General features: G+C 42.3%; 1 protein-coding gene across 1 annotated transcript in view; it reads right to left on the bottom strand.

Moving 5' to 3' along the window:
- The window catches only part of DOCK1 (dedicator of cytokinesis 1), a 201,858-nt gene that overhangs the window by 34,196 nt on the left and 144,723 nt on the right, over positions 1-22,939 (bottom strand). Inside the window, exons 34-40 of the mRNA XM_026042441.1 lie at positions 14,769-14,854; positions 14,421-14,577; positions 13,170-13,210; positions 12,142-12,232; positions 9,597-9,716; positions 3,095-3,184; positions 740-844 (exon numbers count right to left, since the gene is read on the bottom strand). Of these exons, the coding sequence (XP_025898226.1) occupies positions 740-844; positions 3,095-3,184; positions 9,597-9,716; positions 12,142-12,232; positions 13,170-13,210; positions 14,421-14,577; positions 14,769-14,854 (690 nt within the window). The remainder of the gene's footprint in view (positions 1-739; positions 845-3,094; positions 3,185-9,596; positions 9,717-12,141; positions 12,233-13,169; positions 13,211-14,420; positions 14,578-14,768; positions 14,855-22,939) is intronic.

Below are 22,939 nucleotides of genomic sequence, written 5' to 3'. Positions count from 1 at the left end.
TACATAAGAACAGCAGAGTAGCTAAATACTATGCATTTTTTCCGTGTCACAGGCTACCAAATAGAGGAGGTAGACAGTCCCAAGACTCATGATACAGATGGAATTTAGATGTTTAAGTCCCTCAGCTAAGCACTAGCTCAACTCCATAGCAATCCTAGCAAGAGCAGAAGAAATCTAAAGCAGTTGATTACTGTCATCAACTAAGTGACCTGTGTTTCAAACAGACGCACGACTCATGAATATGTATGGTAAAAGACTGTATTTAAAGATAATGTGCATGTTTTTGGGGTGTGACAACAACTTTAAGTGGTTAACATGCAAAAAACCTTGCCAATAGCATGTAGCGAAGAGCAGTAGCTGTGATGCTCAATTCATTTTGTAGAGCGTGCTGGAAAGGACATTCACATGAAAGCAAGTACGATCAGATACAGAAATTCCCATCTACCTGTCAGGCAAAAATGTCACCATTTCTCATGCTGCTGGTTATTTCCCTGTTCTACAGTCTGGCAACATCTTCCTTGCTAGTGGGTGTGTTTGAGGAAAAGGTTTCTCGACAGAAAGTCTAATTTCAATTAAACTGACTAATATCTCTTTTATAGGGCTAAAATACAATTGCTATTGGCAAAAGAATGGTAGATAGATGGAAATAACATACCAGTATTGGTCATTTCTCCACATGGAGTAATATTTCCAAAGCAAGAGACCTGGCTATCATCTGCGGGAAAAAGCCAACACTTACCCTTATGAACGTAGGAAATCCCTGGCCATAATACCCAACAGCAAAATAATCTGGTTTAGGTCTTATCACTTTCACAATGTTTTCATAGAACTGGGCTTGCTTTCTCTGAAAAATAAATAGAAGAAACATATTTAATGACTCAAGCTTCAGAGCAGATCCTACACTTAAGATAGAGCTGAAATTCAAGTAACAGATGCCCTTTACTCGCCACTTTTTGTTCACTTTCCTAACAGATATTAACTGATATTTTACAATATTAGTTTCTGTATCTGTGCTTTTCATGCTCATTTTAGTGCAGCAGAGTATTTAATCCCAAGATCTTGAGGAAGTGGCAGAAACTGCAGCCTCAGCTCCCAGGGGTGACAGTGCTGATGTCCCCAGCACTGCGACTCCCTGCCCACGGGGGACTGCGACACTCACGGTGCTCAGAGGCTCAGGAGCAAAAATGTTGTCAACTCCTTATTGCTAAATAAGGTTGTTCATGGTACTGGCATACTTGCTTTCAGCTGTTGCATTTTGCTATATTTTTCTAGTGTTTCCATTCCATATTTATAACTACTTATTTGTATAAGGAAAGCATGCAGTTGAAAATGGCAGAAAAATGTAACTTTTAGAATAAATACACACATCAGACACCATCTGTTTTCACAGCGGAATCCTTTATCTCCAATGATGGAATAATAACAAACATTCCGCTTTAAACAACCTGTTTGTTAACTTATATTTAGCCTATTATGTTCCATGGGAGAAGGAATTCCAATTTGGGGGCAGCTTTATTACAGTTCCCATAGGACAGCGATCTCAGTTCACCTGTAGCAAAACTACTCTGTCTTTTGCAAATTGTCTAATATTTAATATGTCTGGAAGGAAAGAGACAATAGGGATTGGAGAATAGGATTCTCCGATCAAAAACTCTTCTCCTGATAAAGAGGTAAATGCAGGTTTCAACAAGTATGAGAGCTGAGAGCCCTACATTTCCCAGATTAGAAACGGGCAAGCTTCCTCACACAGGCAAATATGCTACCTTGGGCATATATACCACTGCATGCTGTGAAATTATTTCTAAGTGAAATAATGGAAATAATGGCACATTTAGTGCATGAGAGAAAAGGGAAAAAAAATCCGTAACTCCATGTTTTTGGCCTCCTCTATGATATATGAAGTGCAAATTCAAGTTTTGGCTCTGAAGAATGACTAAATAGGATAAAAAGCAGTTGTCTCAGTGACAAAAGCTTCTCATATTCCCATTTGCAAGTGGAAAGATGATGGAAAATTATCCAGAAGGGACTCAAAAATCAACTGTCTGCAATGAATGAGTCTGTCTGACATGTGACAGTAATTTCTAGCTGACGAAGAACTGTTATACTGAAAGGCAGCATGTTTGATACTGATGGCAACATCCCGGGCTCTGTGGATGGCAGCAAAGCCAGTGGAACAGCGAGGATTTTCTTGCATAGTAGAGCACCTAAAAACGCTCTATTTTGAAAAATCTCTATCTATTTATCTGACTATTTAAAGCTCTATCTACCTGTAGATCTTAACTTCCTGGAGAAAAAGCAATATGAAACCAGATTGGGAAACAAATACAGGTAAAAAAAACCCCAAAATAGTTAAAATGCTTATTTATCAGAGAAAGAAGAGATAGAACAAACGAACAGGGCATGCTAATAGATAAAAAAGCCATAAAATTTGGAAGGGTGCTATTCACCTCTTGTCTTCAATAAAATGCTTCTGGGGAGATGGCCCCTAGGGCATCTCAAGCTGAGCATCAGTGCACAAACAGGGTGCAATGACACCATGCTAATATTCTGCTCAAATAGAGCAGGACTTAGCAGAGAAATAACGAAAAAGCTAAGGAACAGCTACCCTGGCGAGTGGCAAAGAAATGAGAATAAAATTTATTAAAAATTTGGAAGCCAAAGATTTTCTGAAATAAAGTGGAAAATAACTATGTGAATTTGCTTGACAACTTTGGAGTCAAAGTGCCTGCTGCTGTTTAACTCTTTGCATGCAAAAAAAGGGCACAGACAAAACAAACAGGTAATGTCAAGACAAAAAGAACTAATCCAAGTACATGGGGATTTTAGATTATTCGTATCTAAAAAAAGTGAATGTGAAAATACTCTTGAAAGACAATATTCTCATTTATATGTAAATTCTAGATTTCCTTTTATACTCCTCAAAATTGTCCTAGCTATATATATTTGAATATAACCTTTTCAGATACTTCAGTGGTAGTCAATTAATCAGCATTTGTCTGAAAAAGCCAAACTAACCACCTATTTTTGCATTTTATTAAGAGATCTTTTTCAATATTATTCAAAGTCAGGATCTAAGTCATTTTCAAAAACCTACCAGTAGTTCACTGAGTTGTTCATAATCAAACATTTCATTTTCGTACTGTTCTGCAAGTTCTTTACCCAAGGCAATGGCCTCTTCCCACATCTGTTGGAAAAAAAAAGAAATTAAAAAGAAAGAACGATAAAACCTTCAATTACATGCCTTAGTTAAATGACAAAATCAGGACAAAATCAATCTTAATAAAATACAGTAAAATGGATTGGGTCACATGCCTGAAACTCCTGTGTATAAGATGTGCCGAGTAGTTGCAGGAGCTTTACCCACACATGTCTCTTTTGACCACTGATCAGGCAAAATGATCAAGATATTTCAGAAATAAAGATGACTCCAGCCAGCCCAACCAAAGAGGCAGTGATGTGTAAACACAGCCTGCCCTCCAAGAAACCCAGAGCCCGGGACTTCAGATAAACGTTATTGATTGATGATGGTCTATCATCACCCTTCTCTCCCTAAGATCTATAATGGATATTAGGCAGGACAGGCAATTTGCAGCTCTTGCTTTCAAGAAATATTCACTGGCTCTTTCTCTTCTCTTGTTCTTCAACCATGAAATGCAGCAGCCGTCTCAGCTGACCCAGAGTAATTCAACAATATCCGTCAGCTCCTTGGGAGCCAACAGTCTTAATGAGGAGCAGCGAGAATGTTTTTAAAAGAGTATTTTCCCTTTTTTTTTTCCTTCTTTGAAAGTCAAGCCACTACTCCAAACCAAAAAGGTCCCTAAATTAGCACAGCAGGAGACAGATCCAAGGGCAGACTTGATGGTCTGTCCCTGCCGTTGATGTCCAGCTCGCATTGCCCACCTCACTTGGGGAAGAAAAGTATCACAGCTGGAATGGGGTGTAAACCAGTGTAGTACTCTGCATCCTAAATTTGAATAGCCTGTCCACAGCACCTAACACTCTTCTTGGCATCATGGCACACATTGGCTGTGCTGGGGACCCAGGAAGTGCTGCATCTGCTACCTCTTTTTCTGTTTTTTTTTCTCATTTCTATAGTCGGGTTCATGATATTATTTTCCTGGGGAAGAGGACAGGAAGGAGCAGGAGTTTCCTAAGGTTTGTGAAGAGCTTTGGAGATTCTAAGAGGCCTCAGAACATCAAACTACAAGGAACCCCCATCTGCCCACAGCCACAGGGCAACTTTAGCACTTGGGAACACAACTTTGGGAAAATGGGAAGTCTGCCAAGTTTTATATGCCATATTATATGCCCAATCCAGAATGATGATATTGAAATATCTTTTCTAAACAAAAATTAACATGACTTTAAGAGCAAGGGAATATTTAGGGGAAAAAATAAACACATTCTTACATGTTAGGCTGGGTTAATTTTGGCTCAGAGGAGCAATATACTGCCACTTTATAGAAAGTAAACGAATATTCACAGTTGTTTGATAAGTCAGCAAGTGAACCCTTTTAAAAATCATTTAACCTCTCTGCACTTCGAACGCCGCCTCCTTTTCAACTTCAGTCATCCATAACTTCTTTTGCACATTTTCATTTCAAAGCAAACGGCATTGCCGTCATTCTCATGGCCTCCGTTTTCGCTTTGCACGCTCCAAATTTAACTCATCCCTTTCCAGAGCAGACGCATTTCTGCCCTCTCTGCCTCCGGGAGACTCTCTAGGGCAGCGATGCTGAAGATGACAAACAGCCAGGCCCGCGGCGGAGGCGGGATGCGGAGGTGCCCCTTGCTCAGCAGGCAGCACAGTCAGCTCCAGCCCTGGCTCTGCCACCGATTAAATTACGGCTTTGACAGAACTATATCTCTTTTTGTGAATTTTTTATCCTTGCTGGTCAAGGCTGTAAATGCCTGAGTGAGTGGTTTGAACAGCCGAGCAGAAGGAGCCTCCCCCATGTTGAGCAGAAGCTTTAGATGCTGCTGAATATAAATATTAATATTGATTTTTGCAAGGGTTACAGACCAGAGAGCCTAAAAAGGGTAATCAGAAATTAAATATGATATAGATTTAGTTTATCTCGAATATACACCCAGTAGTCACACAGCCCTAGTATTCCATTTAATAACCCCTTCTTATCTCTAACTGAATAGGAAAAAATAGGAGCCAAATAGGAAAAAAAAATAGAAAAAAAAAGATTCTATGAACAGCATTTGTTTCTAACTTAAATTACTGAAATTACTCTTAATAAAATTCTCTAAAAGTTAGCTTATACATTATACCAGTGATATTCTGTCGCGTCATTTTTAAATGACACACATGCAGCCATATATCAGAGATAAAACCCTTCTTTTGCTGCTCTGCTACAAATAAGTGATACAACTGACAACTATGGGATAAGAACCTCGCAAATCTTGGCTAGATTTGCTCTAGCCAAAGAATGTGAGCAAAGGACCCTCTCTGTTTGCCGCTCTGCTTACAGCTCCTGCTCTGCTCCAGCCCCTGCTCGGAGGCTCCAGTGTTGCAAGGCTCAGTTTGTGTAACGCTGTAATGCCCCGAACTTGCAAAGCCAACGAGTCAATTAATTAACCACTTGCCTTTTCTCTACATTGCATGTTCAACTGGACCAAAACACCTGCAACGCTCTCGTGCCGAGACACGGCAATCTAAAACTGAAGCCAGCAATTTATTTTTGATGCTACACAGCAAACGGGGATGGTGTATTTAGGATGCTCTGAAAAATCCTCTGCAAAATTTCTCTATTTGCAACCGAGCCAGTTTATTCAGGTGAGGACAGCGTGCGTGTGGCAACGGATTCTGACAAATGAAATCTGTATTCCTGAAGGTCAGGAACTGCCCATCTGCTGCCGCACAGATTTCCTGCACTGGAAATTTTCCCAGTTTTGCCCAGGACATGGCAGGTCTTCTGGAGGAGTGGGTTGTGCAGGGAGCTGCAACACAGGACTGCTGTGATGCACAGCTCATTAATGCAAGAGACATCTATCTGGAGAGGGTACAAGCAAAGGCTTTGTGATATTGGAAGAAAAACGCTTCTTTTATGCTGAAAATGTAAGAAAAAATAGGTGCAGAACCTGAATTTTGTTGGGTGGACACAGGCTGCAAATTTTTATAGGGAAGACTTTGAGGATGCTGAAGGAGATATTTTTGGGGAAAAAAAAACCCCACGATTTAATTTATTATTGAAGTTCTTATTGCTTGCTGGCCAGAAGGAACTGCAGCGCCCCGCTTCATTTTTGAGTTTTATAATGGGAATGGAGGATCTTAGGAGAGTTTTCAGCTCCTGCTGAGTTAATGGCCAGTAAAAATGAAATATTCAAGGATAAGAATATTAACATGCAACATTTTGAAGTATTAGGGGAATTATAAGCACTGCTTAAACTTCAGATAATATTAGATAACCACTAGGAAAGCTTAATATTCTTAATGAAGCACTAAAACACCTTATTTCACTGTCGTTAGTGCTGTACTTAAGAGGTGCAAGGTGGTTGGAAGCCCTTTAGAGCCACCTGCCATAGTCACTGGAAGGGCATCACACACAACAGGGCTCTGAAGAACATCTGCTTGTGCATGGGCTCGAGATCTGAGCAGGGCTCCAGGCTGCACGTCCTCCTCGTGCCGGCGCTTTGCAAACGGCAGCATTCCTCCAGCATCCTTTCCGTTGGAAAAAAAGGCATTGCTTGCCATATTCCATGAACTGCAAAAGGCTTTGGAAGGCAATTCACCCCCACCTCCCTTTATGACTGCCACTATTTTTTCTTCTTGTCATGATATGCTCAAGCCTGGCAATTTTCAGCAAAGTCCATGGATTAAGTGCTTTATTGGAAATTACGAGGCTTCAGCCAAACATTGGAAGAGCAAACACTGCAAAGGATAAGCTGGACTGCAGTGATAAATGTGAAGATAAAGCTTTTAAGGGCAAAAGCCCAGGGAGACGAAGATGAGATTGAAAAGTGAGGAAGGGAAACGATCTGGGGGAGAAAGAAAAGGCTGCCAGCATGAGGGAAACTCATCAGGAAAAACAAGGTATTGTGGAGAGGAGGAGCTTAGAAGGGTAATGAAAAGTATTACCGAAAAGGGAATGGAATCCATAAAGTAGGAGGGCAAAACACAGCTCTTGTGTCTGTAAGTGGTAATTTAATAAAGGCTAAGGATGTGCTTCAGCTTTAGAAAATACTGTTTTAAGTGCTGAAGGTCAAACATATGTCAAAATGCAAGACTGCTAAGAAAAAAAGCTATTAAAATCAAAAAGCAGGAGGAGAAAAACTACAGGTGTCTCAAGTTACAAAAGCAGGATGTTCATGGCAAAGCATCAGGTTCTCAGGCAAAATGATGCTCAGCAGAAGCCCCTGCTCAAGCTTCTCCTATTGGGAATTTCTTTCCTGTGACCAGCGAATAGGAGTGATTAGACCTTCCTGCAAATTCCGGAGCCTCTGGAAAAGCCTGGCAGTTGCTCCCTGCTCCTCAGGGAAGACGCTGTCTTCCCACAGCTCCTGCAGCTTCAGGAGACGGTGCAGATGAAGGCAGTGCTGGGCAGGGACGCGGCGCATGCTCGGTGCCGGACACCGCTGCCTTAGTGTCCCTGGCAGCTGCATTCCCAAAACGGCAGCAAATGCCCATTCCCAGGCCTTGCTGTTCATGGAGCGGTGCAGGTTATGCAATTGCTGGATTAAATTTGCAAACTGCGCTGGCGAATGTGAAAAACTGGCCTAACCTCCTGCAAGCACATCCCAAATGAAAGGAGGATCTTAACTCTCTGAGAAATGTATCTTAATTTTAATAGTGAGAATTTCCTTTGAACGTCCCGACTCTTGAAAATTCAGGGAAGATATTCATATTCTCAGCGTATAATGATTTTCTTTCCCTTTTCCTTGTAGGATGATCAAGGAAAGAGTGTCTTAAAACTGAACAATCCGAATCCTCTGACCTTAGTTGTGCCAAGGAAACGGGACTGGGCAATCACACAACTCCCTTAATCACACAGCTCACAAAAAAAGAGAATAATGAAGATTGCCTATCTAACTACAAGGGAAAGGGGCAGACACCGAGCTATTTCTCTTGCAAGCTGACAACTCCTGCTCTTACTTCCAGCTGTACAAGTGGAGGAGAGAAATTAGGGATGCTCATTCCGTCGAGCGGCCGTCTCCGGAGCAGGGAGGCCTTGCTGGGAACCGTGGCCTCCGCTGCAAAGCAAGCAGCAGGAATTTCGCCTGCTGTTTATATAAACAGCTCATTAGTGCAGCAGCAGCAATGGGCACGTACAACCTGAGGATAGACTGTGTTCAGCACAGATGAAAGGAAAGCACAGCTTTTAATTTACAGCTCAAATGCAGTGGGCTGGCATTCCGACGAGCAATTCCCATCCGCTGTACACTGGCTCCGTAAAGAAGGACCTGCAAGCCTATCCAAATGTAAAACAACAACATAAAGATATGCAGCTTCTGGCTTCTCCTTTCAAGAGCAGAGCGTAATACTAAAACCAATCTACTCTTAAATCAAATATGACACAAATTATAATTAGGTTACTTTTTAACAGCTGTTAGAGGGTTAGTAAAAGTTTTATGGAAAGCAGAAGTGTGCCATGGAAATAAACAGTGTTCCACGTATATGCACAAAGACACCAGCACAGTCAGGGGACACAGTCACACTCGTCCTGTTTGAGCAGCCCAACTCTATGGCAATCTCAAATTAAAACTTGTTAGCACCACGGAATAACCATTTCTAAACCCAGTGTATAGTACTTGACCTTTTACACAAAGCTTCTATCAAAATACTATTATGGCTCAGCTAAAATCTCACTTGGAAAGTGAGACATATTCAGGTTCTGCCAGAAAATGACATTTTCACTTGCACCAGGTTGATTGATGCAACGAAAATTGCTTTTAAAAACCTGCATTTACGTTTCTGAAGTGTTCTGGTGCAGAGATTTCCACCTCTCTGTTTAGACATTTTGTGCACAAAATGTCCAAACACGGGCATGTCTCTAATTCTCTGCGTCTGCTGCGTTCCCAGCTCTCATCGCTGTGGACAGGTAACACCAACACCCACCCCCTTCCCACCGCGCACCGTCAAACCCAAACTCATCCTGCAAAAGAGAAGCGATTGCAAAGAAATAAGTCTCCTCTCATCATTCTCTCCTCCACCTTCTTGTGGTATGAACCACACAGACATCCATCCTCCGAGGGAACTACTTTGTGTTCACAAGAACACGCGAGGCTGAAGCACCAGCCAGAGACAACAGCACCAGCTAGTGCAATTATCAGAAAAAATATGAGCCCCAAAATGAGATGCATCACTACCTTCCCCCCCACACACAGCATCATTTGCACATATATTTATCCTTAACACAACACTTATAAATGTACCATTGATTCCTCTTTTTACTATTACTTTTTTTGTTATTATTATCCCTAAGTGCTGGCGGGCAGGCTGTTTACATCAAACACTCCAAATCACAGCTTAGAAGAAGTTTAGAGCTCCCTGAAGGTGATTTGATGCAGGTTGTGTTTACTGTTGGAGAAAGAAAAAACAAAAAAAAAAGCAATGAAACGCATCTGGGTTTCTTTTCCCTCCTTTTTACCTTGCCCTTGTCAAAGTAATGGATAATTTCTTGATACAGCTGGTCTTTCAGCTGTCCTTGAGTAGCTGCCTGGTATCCATCCCGCTGGGTAAGGTGCGCTGCACATGCTTCTTCCGACCACTAAGCACGGGAAAAGAGAAGGGAAAAACAAAAGCACATCAAAAGTGATGAAACGTGGCAGCAAAATCAGGCTAACTACAGTTTGATTTTAAACAGTGATCCCACAACCAATGCAAGAACCAAGCCTCTACTGCAGTTGTGGCATTTGATTCCTTGGGCACAAGGACCATTTCTCTGGATGCTGTATAATTAGAGGCTAATTACCCCTAACAGCTCAAAGGGGTCAGCTCACAATAACTCCAGAAATCCCTGCTGGCTCCCTGCCCACGCAGAGCCTTCCTGCACAATGAAGGTGAATTTCTCCAAAGTCCTAAGTCTTGACCCAAACAAGGTCCCATTAAAATCCATGTGACGAAACATTTGCCCGTGCCGCGCGTCACTGAAAAAGCCGTGCCAGAAAAATCCAGGGACACTCCCTGGCTTCAGGCTGACACACGGTGATCCCGAAGCTCCAGGTTTTTTGCTGCTCCTTCAGAAGCAAAACTGAGCTCCACTGTCTGCTGCTAACTCATGGCAATGACAGGATATTACTTTAGATAGATCAATATCCAGTTATCATAAAGTATTTCCTAATGATAACATATGTTTAGTTACAAATAAACTTGTGAGCCTCTCCTGAGTTTTGAGAAGCCAGGATAAATACTACCCTCATGTTTCTTGTCTTCTATTGATTTGCATTATAGCAGAATAAAACTGGATTTATTTTGGATATTTATTTCCAGTAAATAAAAGGAGTAAATAAAGGTACTCATCCAGTGCCTCAAGACACACTGTGAGAAAGCAAGACTAGATAAACTCTACTTTAAGGTCACACAAAGCATATCGATTAAAGCACTCGGGGCCTAACGGGTAAAAGTCAAGATGACATTTTATGGCACTTCTCATTCCATCATCTTCGAGCGAGTGCAGCACCTAGAGAAGGGGAGGCTTCATCCTGTCTACAAGGCTCACTGAGGCGAGGCGTGCAGAGCAAGGATTATGCAGTTTGTCAGTCCTGGTTGACTTCCCCAGCGGCGACGGCAGCGAGTTTTCTGCTCGTGGAGCAGCCAGCTCCTCACTGCAGCTCCTTCCCGCGGGCTACCCCGAACGTGCAGCTCCCCGCTGCCCTGCCCTTAGTAACATTATAATATTAGCAATATTCTTATGGTGCTTTTAGATCCAGACATATCTTGCTGATATTTCCTTTGTGTTGCAATCCTCATTTTTAAAACAGCAAATCCATGTCAACATGTCTTAATCTAAGCAACTGAGGTAGGATTTGCCTCATATTTAGTCCTACTACATTTTCAATGCAGTTTACGCAATGTTGAAGTAAAATAATTCTCAGTGCATCCTTTCAAGGTATTTCATTCTACTCCTTCCACTGCAACTTTTCAAAATAGATTTTTTAATGCTAATGTTTCTCCTGAGATTGCTTAGAATAAATCAAAGATTGCAAAGAATCTTTTGCTGCACAGAATGGGACAGGTTCCCTTGAAGGGAAGAAGCACCGATAGCAAAAATTCTGTGAGAGGACATAGGGCTTGCAAGGCACGTGCCACTGGCATAAGAAGAGCTGAAAGGGAAGACGTGGCTCTTGGTGCCTCTCTTTGGGGGTCTCTGCCCATCTTTGAGCAGGGGGCTAAAACAAATGCTTCAGAAAACACCAATCCTCACAAAATTTAGATTTCTACTTTTCCTTCAATTGCCTTTTTAAAGCCCAGCTGTATAACTTGCTGCTGCTAATTTAGCAGCGATGTCGCTGTATTGAAGATGAGATTTCAAGACAAAAGGTCTGCTATTAAGCCCCGCTGAAGTGCTCCTCAGTGCGGGGGACGTGGTCGTCGCGCGCCAGGATCCCTGGCACAGTTAGTGAACCAGCTGCGTGCCTTACGGAACTCCACAAGTTCCGTAATTACGGAATTCCCCAAGCAATTTCAGTGAAATTCCTGCAGGAGCAGACATGGCTGGTTTGCAATACACAGTGCTACCAGCTCAAGTGCTTTATTCAGCTAGACCATGTATATGACCCAAATCAAAACTAAATTTACAGTTCCCTAACAGCACCTAAGGGCCATCTGCAGCTCACTTGCACTTCTGCAAAAGCAATTGGTGGGCAGCGAGCTTACTGCAATACATGCTTAGATGTTCCAGGATTACATAATTGTACCATTTAAAAGTAATTTGCATCACAGTCAGTGTTGTAACTTAACCTGTGGTCTCTCCTTGATTGCGCTGCTGCTCATTTTAGATGAAGATCAGCAACCCGTGCTCTGATACACTAATGACAGCGGGCTGACTTCTGCCTCAGCACATTTTCAGCGAGCAATAATATGCAACGTGGAAGTAAATAAGCAAAGGACAGAGTTAATCAGGCCCAGGACTGAAGGAGCAATTCTGCTCCCACGCCGTGATCTGAGACCTTGCCACGTGTCTGGGTGCTCACCTTGAGCAGCTTGGCGTGCAGGAGCAGCGTGTAGGCAGCCTCGGTGTAGTTGTCACACTCCTTGTGCAGGTCGCAGAGCTTGTACAAATACCTACGAGTAACACAAGCACTGCTGCTTAACAGGGAACAAAACAGCCTGCTTGGGAGATCACAAAAGTTAAATTCTATGCTCACATAGTTAAAATATCTGGGAGTATTTAAAGCTCCTACTTTGGTATTTTAGACAAACTTTCAGGATCATTTATGTTCCTATTAAGGATTTTTTTTCCAAGACTTATAAATGACTTGTGAACAACAAATCCAAAGACAATTTCACTTAAGTACTATTTTTTTAGTTATTCATATCTGGATAGAGAGCCAGGTCCTGTGCCTTAACTTCAGTATTACCACACCCCTGGATGGGGATGCTCTTCAATTGTTTTTCTTTTTTCCCCCAAAGTTTAGATGCATCTGGGGAAGAATTCATGAATAACATTTAGATATCAAAAATAGCAGTAAAAACACAAGCGTCATCCTTTTAGCACAACAGGCTAGTCAATTTTAAGCCAAGTAAAAATAGAGTTACCCTGAGGTTTGCAAAAAACATGACAAAGTGTTACCATTTTTACTTTAGATGACAAATCGAACTTGAAAAGCTCCTAAAAGTTTTAAATTTAAAGTATCAGTCATCATATTGATAGTCCTTGTTTTCCCCTCCAGCAGGCGTATGTTTTATAAGTCACCAGCATGTAAAATTATTTCTTTCTTAGTTTTACTTATTTTCTTCATAAAAGCATCATAATAAAATTGAAGTAGTTAGAAAAGGGATATGAAAAATAACAACAACAAAAAAGAAGACAAAAACATCAAACTGATGAGTCTAAACTGCTCACGAACAGCTCATGGTTCTCAGTGAACTCAGGTTATGTAAAGTCCAAAACAGGTAGGGTTTTTGTTACATTTTCCCCACCAGTCCCAAAATGACTGCCTAATAGAAACAGAATTTTCTCCAATTACACTACAGTAAGTCAGTGGTCATGTTTACAAACCTTATGTACATTTCTTCTCTCTCAATCTCTTTGTAGAAATTCTGAAATACAAAATAATTTTGTTACAAAGCCTTTGATTTTGCAGTCAGAAATGTATACAGAACATGCTCCAAATTAAAAATTCATAATTGCATAACATCAACCTCAAAAAGGCAAAACAAAATTTGCCTCTAGTGCTAGAACACGAGTTATTTAACTTACAAAACCTAATGCTGTGATGATGTAGCATGTTAGGGCTTATGTTTCATTGCAAAGGTTAAGAATTTGCAAGCAGAGTGTTGCTAGAAATTGCTGCTGGCGTTTGGAAGTCACACATCATTACCCACTTCCAACTGAAATTTGGTAACGTACAAAACCATAACTTTTAAGTAACTGTTGTACTATGGATTTAAAACTCTAAACCTTACTTGAGCAATACAAAATCTGCTCTTGGATTCTAATATTTTCTTTGGAAATAGAAAGTGAGAATAAATGTTATTTATCTGGTTTCGTATGCCACACATCATCATCACTTGCCCCGAAGACATGTCTGAATGCTGCTGGTCTTGAGATAAACTAGTTAACACTGCGAATTTTCCAAACACAGGATATGATAAATTTGGCAAGATATTGAAGGCATTTCTGAATCTAATTTAAAGTTTGCGTTGAAAAGTTAAACTACAGCTAAGAGAACAAAACGGACAGAAATATTTTCTTCACTGAATAAATCTAATACCAGTGAATAAATTTAGGATCAGTGAATATCCTTCGCTGATAAATTTAAATAGCAAATAAATCAGTCAGAGTAGCCACTAACACATGAGTAAGTCCAATACAGAACTGTTCCCATCCAAGAGAGCTGCAGTAATGTGATCAACACTGTGTATCAACCCAACCAGACCACACTCACCTGTGTGTGAGTCTACTCTGGGGTGTTGTATTATTATTTTGGGGGATCGTCTTTTTTATTTATTTTATTTTTTTGGAATTAGGAGAGATTTCTGAGATTTCTGAGCTTGGGGGTATAACAGTATAGAACTATTTTATTCTAAGTGCCTCTTTTTTTTTTAACATTTAATTTGCATTACTAAAATTTGCAGTTCATTTTGCACTATGAAAATCTTCTATTCCCTAAAAAAGAATCCCTGCAACGTGCGTCCTGTGAGGAAAAACTCATCTTCTTAAAAAGAGAAAAATAGGGCTATGTTTTAAAATTGGACGTAGCTAAAAGGCAGGTTTGAGCCGAGGGGCTGGGCCCCTCTCCGCGCTCACCAGCACGTTGACGGTGCAGCTCATGCGGTTCTCCTTGTTCTCGTCGTGCATGATGGTCCGGTAGTCCAAGAGCCTCTCCATCAAGCGGACGACAAGTTTCACGAAAGTCTCCCCACTTTTTGCAAGGTACTTGTGCTTCCTGCAGTGCTCCAAGAGACTAGGAGACAATTACCCACGCCTTGTTAATCACACGCAGGGAAAAGAGCTCGACTCAGGTGCAATTCTAAATATTGTGCATCATTAACAGATTTTAATTATTTCTGGGCTGCAAAGTTCATTGTAGTCTAATTGTGCTCTCTCTCGCCTGACTTTACGGTGACATAAATCTCGCTGCTGATCAACACTTACATTTTGTCGAATAACACTTTGTACTGCTCATCTCCTCGGCCTCCTTCCACTTCGTGATCCAGTTTGGTGATGATCTCATTTTCAAACTACAATTAAACAAAGCAAGCGTAAATGATCAGATGGCAAACATTTCACATTATCACTGTGGCCTAAACGGTTTGCAGATCGGTTGGGCATCTCGGAGAGGCGTTTCAAAGCCTGACTGCCTTTAAGAGTTTGCAGTCTCTGATATTAGACTTTTATCCGCTGTGATCTACTGCCCTACAAGGATCTTTCATTGCGGAGATCATCGGTCTTGTTGTTAAACGATGCATAAATATTTGCATTAGGAAAAACTAAATCAGGAGAGAAATGACAAGAACGAGAGCAGCAAAGCAGTAGACACAAAGCAGGGCAATCCAGCAGGGCAATAATGACAACAGCAACAAAAGCCAAGTAAAGAAGTGCTCGCAAAGCTCAGTTTCTGGTAGCTGTATCCCCTGGGGCTGCTCAGCCAGCTGCACCTTTCAGCCCTGACCGCGCTCCTCAGTGCCGGGACCCGGCTCGTCCTGCCACACAGCCCAGCAAGCTGTCCGTAAGTCACTGCAGAGGGGAAGGAAAGTGGCTCCAACAGCTTAAGAGCAACATTTTTATTTAGGCAATAAGACTGCAATCTGAAGTGGGCATGCAAATGTATTTTAAATGTAAACTGAGTAAATTGTTGGGCTTTTAATGAGCACAGAGGGTGTTGCCCGTTGCTGCTGCCCTGCCCAGGGCCCGTGACGCATCGGGAGGAAGGGATGGACAGTTGGCGGCTTGATGGCCTGAAGATGCAGCTGCTCAAACCTGCCTGCAGCGGCAGAATCCCTAAGGTTGGAAGGGACCTCCAGAGATCATCTAGTCCAACTCCCTGCACACGCAGGGTCACCCAGAGCAGGGCACAGGCTGCATCCAGGCGGGTTTGGATGATCCCCAGAGAAAGAGCCTCCCTGGGGAGCCTCCACCCCAGCTGCGAGGCCTCCTTGCACTTCCTGAGGAGGCAGCAGCACACGAGCCAGTACCTGTGGCTGGCAGTGCCGCTGGGCTCTGCTCAAAACCGTGTTGTTCAGTGCGCTGTGAGGCTCTGCTGGCGCCTTTATGTCAGGCACCGCGTGAGACCACGTCTCCCTGCCACGGCGGCGCTGCCACGATGAAACTCCTCAGATAACAGGGTGCTTTTTGGCACCCCAGTTTGCAGCGCTCTGAGGCGGCGGCGTTGCCTCCACAGCCCGTCTCCACACAGCGCTCGGCTCTGCCCACACCAGCCTCTCCACCCACGGAGGCTGTGGCAGCACCTCCACCAAAGGCGACTCGCCGGGTCCTGGCTGCCACCTGCACACGGCAGGGTGACATACGGGCAGGCACCAAGAGAAAAGCTTCAAGCGGCACCGGGGAGAGAAGCATCTCGCCCACCCGGCCCCTGCTCGAGCCGCGGAGCGCCTGGCCCAGCTGAAACCCCCAGCCGGGCCCGCAGCCCCTTGGGTTAATTCTGACAAATTGAGGTAATTGTTCTATTCCCTAATAGCGCAGCTCAGGCTCTAACGTTTCATTACCGATGCCAAAATCCCCAGGCAGAGCCACAACGTTTCCGTCTCCCTCTCCAGGTCTTTGTGAGCTTTCCAGCACCCAGTCCCAGGAAGAGCCACATCATTTTCTACCTCCATAATGCAACACGGTGGGAAACTTATTTTTCTACATCACCTGAACCCAGCCAGAATTACCTTAACAAGTGAACAAAAAAAAGCCCTATGAGCTATCTCCCTCCTGCAAATTCAGAGTAAGTTGCTCCTCCCTGCAATGCCTCCTTGGTGCCATGTGGCCATGGTGCAAGCCCAGCTTGAACCTGGAATCCAAAAGCTCCAGTTTCCACTGGGCCATGGGGCAGACTGGCAAGGCAACCAAAACTCGGGCCTTAAAATGTCTCCATGCAACACTGCAAAATGCAGTACGAGAGCCCACCAAACAGCAAAGAGACATCCAGTCTGCAAAATTGCCTAATTTGGTGATGTTTGGTAAAACTGCATTGCTGAAAACAGGAACTTATATGAAGAGAGCCAGGAAACCTTAACTATCCATCACAACGTGTGCACAACCACAAAATTGACTAAATAACCAAACAACAGATATTGCATCTTTAAACAATTTTTACTGCTCTGCTTGGCCAGATTTTAAAAAATGATCCCTTTGCAGTCACATTAAAATAGGAATTCTGGAAATTTTGAATACACTTCTCTGTACCCCACCACGAACCACTGAATCATGGAAACACAGACTGGAAAAGACCTCCAGGCTCGCTTAGGCCAGGCTCCCGGCTGAAGCAAGATTATTGCCACACTATATCAGGGCAGCTCAGACTTTCTTTTAGCCAAGTGTCAAAACCTCCATGGATGGCTGATGACACAGCCTCTCTGGGCAATCTGCTCCAGTGCTGCAGCACTTTCCTTGGGAAGAAATGAATGAAAAGTGAAGTGGAATAAGATTCTTAATACAATGAACGCATTATTCAAGAAATGACAGGGAAATGAGAAAAAGAAGAATAATGCCATCCACCCCCTCGACGAAGCAAACACAAGTTGAAATATGTTTCCCATAGTACAAGGCCATGTCAAGTAAAACACTAAGGCAGTACAATAATGAAAGCAAGAAGTCACAAAACTCATGTTCTCTAATAAGGCACAGAGAGAAATGGTCTTTCGACACCGATGTGAAAAATGGCACTTGCTGCCAGCATCAGCCCTTTGGGTGATGTGTTTTTTAGAAAGCGATTGCTCATTTCAAGAGCAGCAATTAAATTTGTCATACTGGATCTTGAGCATTTTCTGGGTATCAATTTGACTCAAATTCCTATAGATCCTTTCTCAGCCCCTCTCTCTAAATGCCCTCCAACAGAGCTGGAGTTGCAGCATTTCTGTGGTTTTTAAGGACCTTTACCAACAGCTGTGCTCTTTGATCACTCTTGGTACTTATCAAGCAATTGATAAGGTCTGGATTAGCCAAATAGGTAAATACTTTTTAATATAGTTAATGTTTCTTCTGGATCTCTCCCTGGAAGTTAGCATCAGTTTATTTCTGGTCCATATAGCTGTGGTCTTCCATGGTTAGAGGATAAACAGTGCCCACAAAACCCCATAACTCCGAGCACTGCATCCAGCATCTGCTGATACTTTCTCTATAGACACTTTTTTCCTTTACTTTTTACAACAGACGGAAAAACGCCCAAGTGGGCTTGCAATTATTGTAAGAATCATATGAAATTTACCCTTACCTGAAGAACAGTCAAATTTTCAGTGCTTATGTTAGACCCAATGACGCTTGCTGAGGCCTCTTTCTGGAGGCTGGGAAAATACCTGGCACAGCCTATGTGTTCGATTCACATCTTTCCATTGACAGCGAAAGCCTGAGGAGCTTGAGAGGAAGCTTATTGGAAATTATTATCTGCTCTTCCTCACAGCTGGCTGAGGTCTCAGCTGCTCTTTGGAGTAAGTGTTTGAACGTGGGCAAGGACTGTATGAGTTACTTCCCCCGTCTGTTATGATCTCCTGCTTGGAGAAAAGGGGTTTACAAATCGATGCAAGTTATCTACCTTCATCAAGGGTCAGCTCAGCCGGTCGTTTTTGGCTTCAGATTTGTCTCCAGTATGTTCAGGCTACATTTGTAGCACTGATGGACAATTTAATCATACCTGTAGATGGTTTCCTGTTTTCAGTCCTCCAAACTGCTATAAATACGGCTAGATATGGGGCAATACTGAATTTGCCATAAAAAAAGAGTGCCAGATAACAGCTCTAGGAATTAGTTGCAATACAGAAATGGTGCACAGTTACTGTAAAACTTGTACAAAGGTTGCTATGGAACTTGGCGATCATTTCCTACAGTTTCGTCTGCTCCATTTATTATTTCCTCACAGCTTTTTAGCTGGCAAATCGATTAAGTGGCCATTTAACATCAGATGTGTTCGGAGATTACTGGCCTCACTACACTACCTCTCCTACTCGTGCTTCAGGTGGGCTGAGGGAGAAAGACATTCTCCAAAGGCCACAAAACAAGAAAAACGTCAACATTTACACTTCAGCCTTAGTGAATACCCTAAAAAGCTTATTTATTGAAATTAATTTAATTTGCACGTTCAGTAGGATTACAGAGGGGAATATGCAGCCTCACAAAACCTTGGAGAAGTCATTAACTTCTGCTCTGCCTGCCAATCTATAATGCGGGGATACAGATGCTAACACGGGGCTCAGCAGTGGTAAGAAGATTTAATAATGAATTATAGGTTGTAAAAGTTGAGAGATACTCAGATAAATTAGCTCCTACTTGTTAAGGAGAATTATATTAACCTGAAACTCATTGATAACCAACAAGAAATGATATTGCAAATAAAAATGCTGGTATTACTACCTCAATGACACTCGGATTTATTGCTGTCTGTTAGAATGGAATTAAAACTGTCTCCTCTCATTTTTTCTGGTCTTTACTCAATTACTTCTCTTCCTAGCAGATAACTAGCTAGAGGTACTTTAGTTGCATCCACTGCCTTATTTTAGTAATCATATATATTATGCACTCATTTATTACACATTCCCGTACGATTTTTGCTGTCTTTTTGGCCATGGCTCTATTCTGCACAATGGGATAGCTGTATTTGGGGCTCTCAGGGCTTTTACTCACGTCATTCCTTTTACCCCATCCAAGCTATCGGCCTCGGACACTACAGCAACCTGCGTCTCCTTAACAGCCTTCAAGCTGGAGGCAGGGATCATTTCTTCACCATCACTACTACACTAATAGGGACTATTTCTCTCAGATTTCAGTTTTTACAAGTACATTATCCAAAAAGAAATGGAGTAACATTGTGGAAGAAGGAGAATCCCTTCTCGCCTCATTCTTCATCTTATTTCGTTAATCGATTTTGCCTCTTAAAATACGCCAATTCTACTTATTATTAATACTACTAATTACCAGAGCAATTAATAGCAATCTTATGGTGCAATATCATGAGAAAAGGAAGATGTGTCCAACATTTTCCTCCTGTCTAGGACAAGTACCTCTCCCTCCTTCTCGCTTCCTCTATGGGTTATTTTGGACAAGTTCTGGCACTGATCTGGCACTGGTCTCTATGAGTAGGTTCAATTCAAAAGAAACAGAAAATCAAATGAGGAATGAGACAAGTAGAGAAAAGACAAGTTAAAGCTTGGGGTAGGCAATTAAACAAGAATATTCTGAAGAAATGGACCTAATGGAAGCAACAGGTGGACGGCCTAGGAAACAAGAACAGGAGCCCATGGCTGAATTCTGCATTTGAGCTGAATGACCATCTCATGATGGAGTGTCTCTCCTGCAGTCACCATGGGATCCACCACCACCCTGACCAGCCCTTGAACAATCAAACCAATTCTCTTTCATCACTTCTGTAGCTCTGACATATTCTCTTTGATCTGGAGGGTTTGCTAGTAAAACAGGCAAAGGAAAAAAGCAGAGCAGGGAAGGAGGTGTTTTCTTCTACAGGGAAGCTTCAGTCCCACACAGACTTCAGTATCAGATCCATGCTTTGAGGTGCAGGCTCCTTTGAAGCCTATATTAGGCTTCAAAGCACCTCAAGTGGGAGAGGACAAAACTGGCCAACTCCAGATTTTAATTCACTAGGTCTTTAATTCAGTTCAGTAAAAAACAAGAATTTATTCATCTTTATTTTTTTTTTTTTCCTCCCCTTGGGACTACATATATTGGAAGGAAAAAAAAGAAAAACATTCTGTCTCTTACTGGTTTTACCAAGCAAACCAATTCATACTGGAATTGAAACAGTGATGGGGAAAGCTGTCTATAACACAGGCCATCACAGCATTAAAGTCCTGCAAAAAAATTAAATTCCTCCCCCACACATCATGAGGTTCACACATCTGCTGGAGAAGTGGAGCCAGTTTAAACCCTTGTGAATGTGACTAATGAGGTTAGATAATTGGATTTCTGGCAGACTGGTTTAACAGTAGCCAACCATCCAATTCTCAACTTCTCTTTGAAGGCCAAGCTGGGCAGCCGTCTTGGTGGTGGCAAGTTCTGACAGAGTGCAGTGCGTTAAGACACGCTAAGCATGAGAGCCTGCCTAGGTAGTGGTGATACTTAAAAAAAAAAAAAAAAAGGTCGTTTTACATCTATTTCTGTTACTTGGAGACAGCAAGCACTGCAATTAAGACACAAGTTGTGGTCTGCAAGACAGATGATGCGGTCGACAGGGAAGCACCTGGGACTTGGAATCGATTGGCACTAAGGACCAGCTCTAACTCAACACTGCTCGGGCACCAGACACCTCCAAGTGACACCAGTGTGCGGTGCTGGTGGCAGCCTCCACACCAGGAGGCAGCTCCATCAAGCCCCTGCTCTTTGGTAGCGCCACAGCAGAGCAGGACACAGCGAAAAAAGCAGCCCAGCTTCTGTGCCTCCGTCATGCTGTGGGGTTCTCCCAGCTTAAACAACTTTCTTCTAGGTGCTATCACACCAACTTTTAGCTTTCCTAAGTTTTCTCTTTCCTTTTTTCCCTTTTCCCATTCCATTGCATGCCGCAAGGAATCCTTTTGATGGGATAAGTGATTCTCAGTGATTGACGTGCAGAGGATGTCACGTATGTCAGAAGATGTCACTCTGCTGCTGCATGGGGCTGGCCAGCTGGTTACAAAGGACACAGACGAGGCTGTGGGACTAAATGTGGGCCAAGTGACAAAGCAAGCAGCACCCCAGTGACAGCAGGCAGGGATGAAGTGACCACCTCCTATGGAAACCGGACATGTGCAGGTTGTTAGAACCTGACAGGAAGCCTCCCAGTTCCCGAGAAAACTATGGAACAGGTTCCCAGGGGAGCTAAGAAGGAGACTAGGAAAAGCCAGCAGGGATTTATCAAAGGTAAATCATATTTAACCAGCCTGTCTGCCTTTATGGTAAGACAATTTGCTTAGGAGGTGAGAAAGAGCTGTGGATTTTGGCAAGGTGTTTGAAACAGTCTCCCATGACACTGTTTCAAACACTTTGACATGCTTGAAGACAAGCTGAGAAGAAACGAACTCGGAAGACGGAATACAAAATACCCAGATAACATTCAAGACTCGGGTCAGAGGGCTCTGGATTATCCAGGGATTTCCAGAACTCCCATTCAACCCAGTCTTTCTATCATTCTGGAATTCTCTGCTGTTTCCCAACAACAATCCTCATCACTCAAGCCAAAGATTTAAAACTGCCAGCATCCTACATAACTGCATTACCTGCCAAATAGATAGATGGATTCTTTCTGTTAGACATAACGACGCGCACCAAATATACCGGACACGGGTTTACTACCTCTGTACCTGCCATATCAATGTTATATCCATAAAGAAAGCGGTTATGGTGAGATAGGGGATATAATGTTGACTATCTGCAATCCAAGACATCTCTGATTTAAGGTATTTTTCTTCTCAAAAGACAAAAAGTTACTGTTAAAATATTTTAAGACATTCATTTATTAAAATCACCCAACTATTCCACATAAAGCTGCTTTTCTTCTGTCAAGACAATATAGGGTCATAAATTTAGCTATAAAGTTACCCTGGGATTTTTCATGATCCATGTAATTGTGCAAATAAAAAATGACAAGTAACAAAGGAGAATATCTGACTGGAAAATGTTTAAGCAGCATCCCAGTGAGCATTTCAATCTCTTCAGTATCATCAGAGTCAAATATAAGAAAGAATGATTAGGCAGTAATTGGATGGAGCCAAAATACAGTTCACAACCTTTCCGTACAGCATCCAGCACTAAACAAATAAAAGTAATAAAGCTGATACCACTTTACATGTTTAAGTCACCCTGCACAGATATTCATTTATTCTGGCTACAGATTTATTACGAGCTGATTATGAATAATACTTCACAAGGAAGAGTGGAAAAGGTTAAGATTTCTCGTATGAGAAAAAAAACGCCAGTGCAAATGAACAAAAGCAACTTAAAACACGTCACACTTTATTGCAAAATGCACAAGGTCATATCCTGAATTGGTGGTAAGTTTTATAGCGCAACGGATCTACACTGATTTATACCACGAGACTACCTGACTCACAGGATTCAAAGTTTGTGCAATCTGTCTTCAAAGCACTGCTAATCCGTGCATTTTCTCAAATGAAGGAAAA

The sequence above is a fragment of the Nothoprocta perdicaria genome, unplaced genomic scaffold, assembly GCF_003342845.1.
Source record: "Nothoprocta perdicaria isolate Ctin4 unplaced genomic scaffold, notPer1 scaffold_301, whole genome shotgun sequence".
NCBI classification, from domain to species: domain Eukaryota; kingdom Metazoa; phylum Chordata; class Aves; order Tinamiformes; family Tinamidae; genus Nothoprocta; species Nothoprocta perdicaria.
This window is presented reverse-complemented; position numbering and strand designations above follow the sequence as displayed.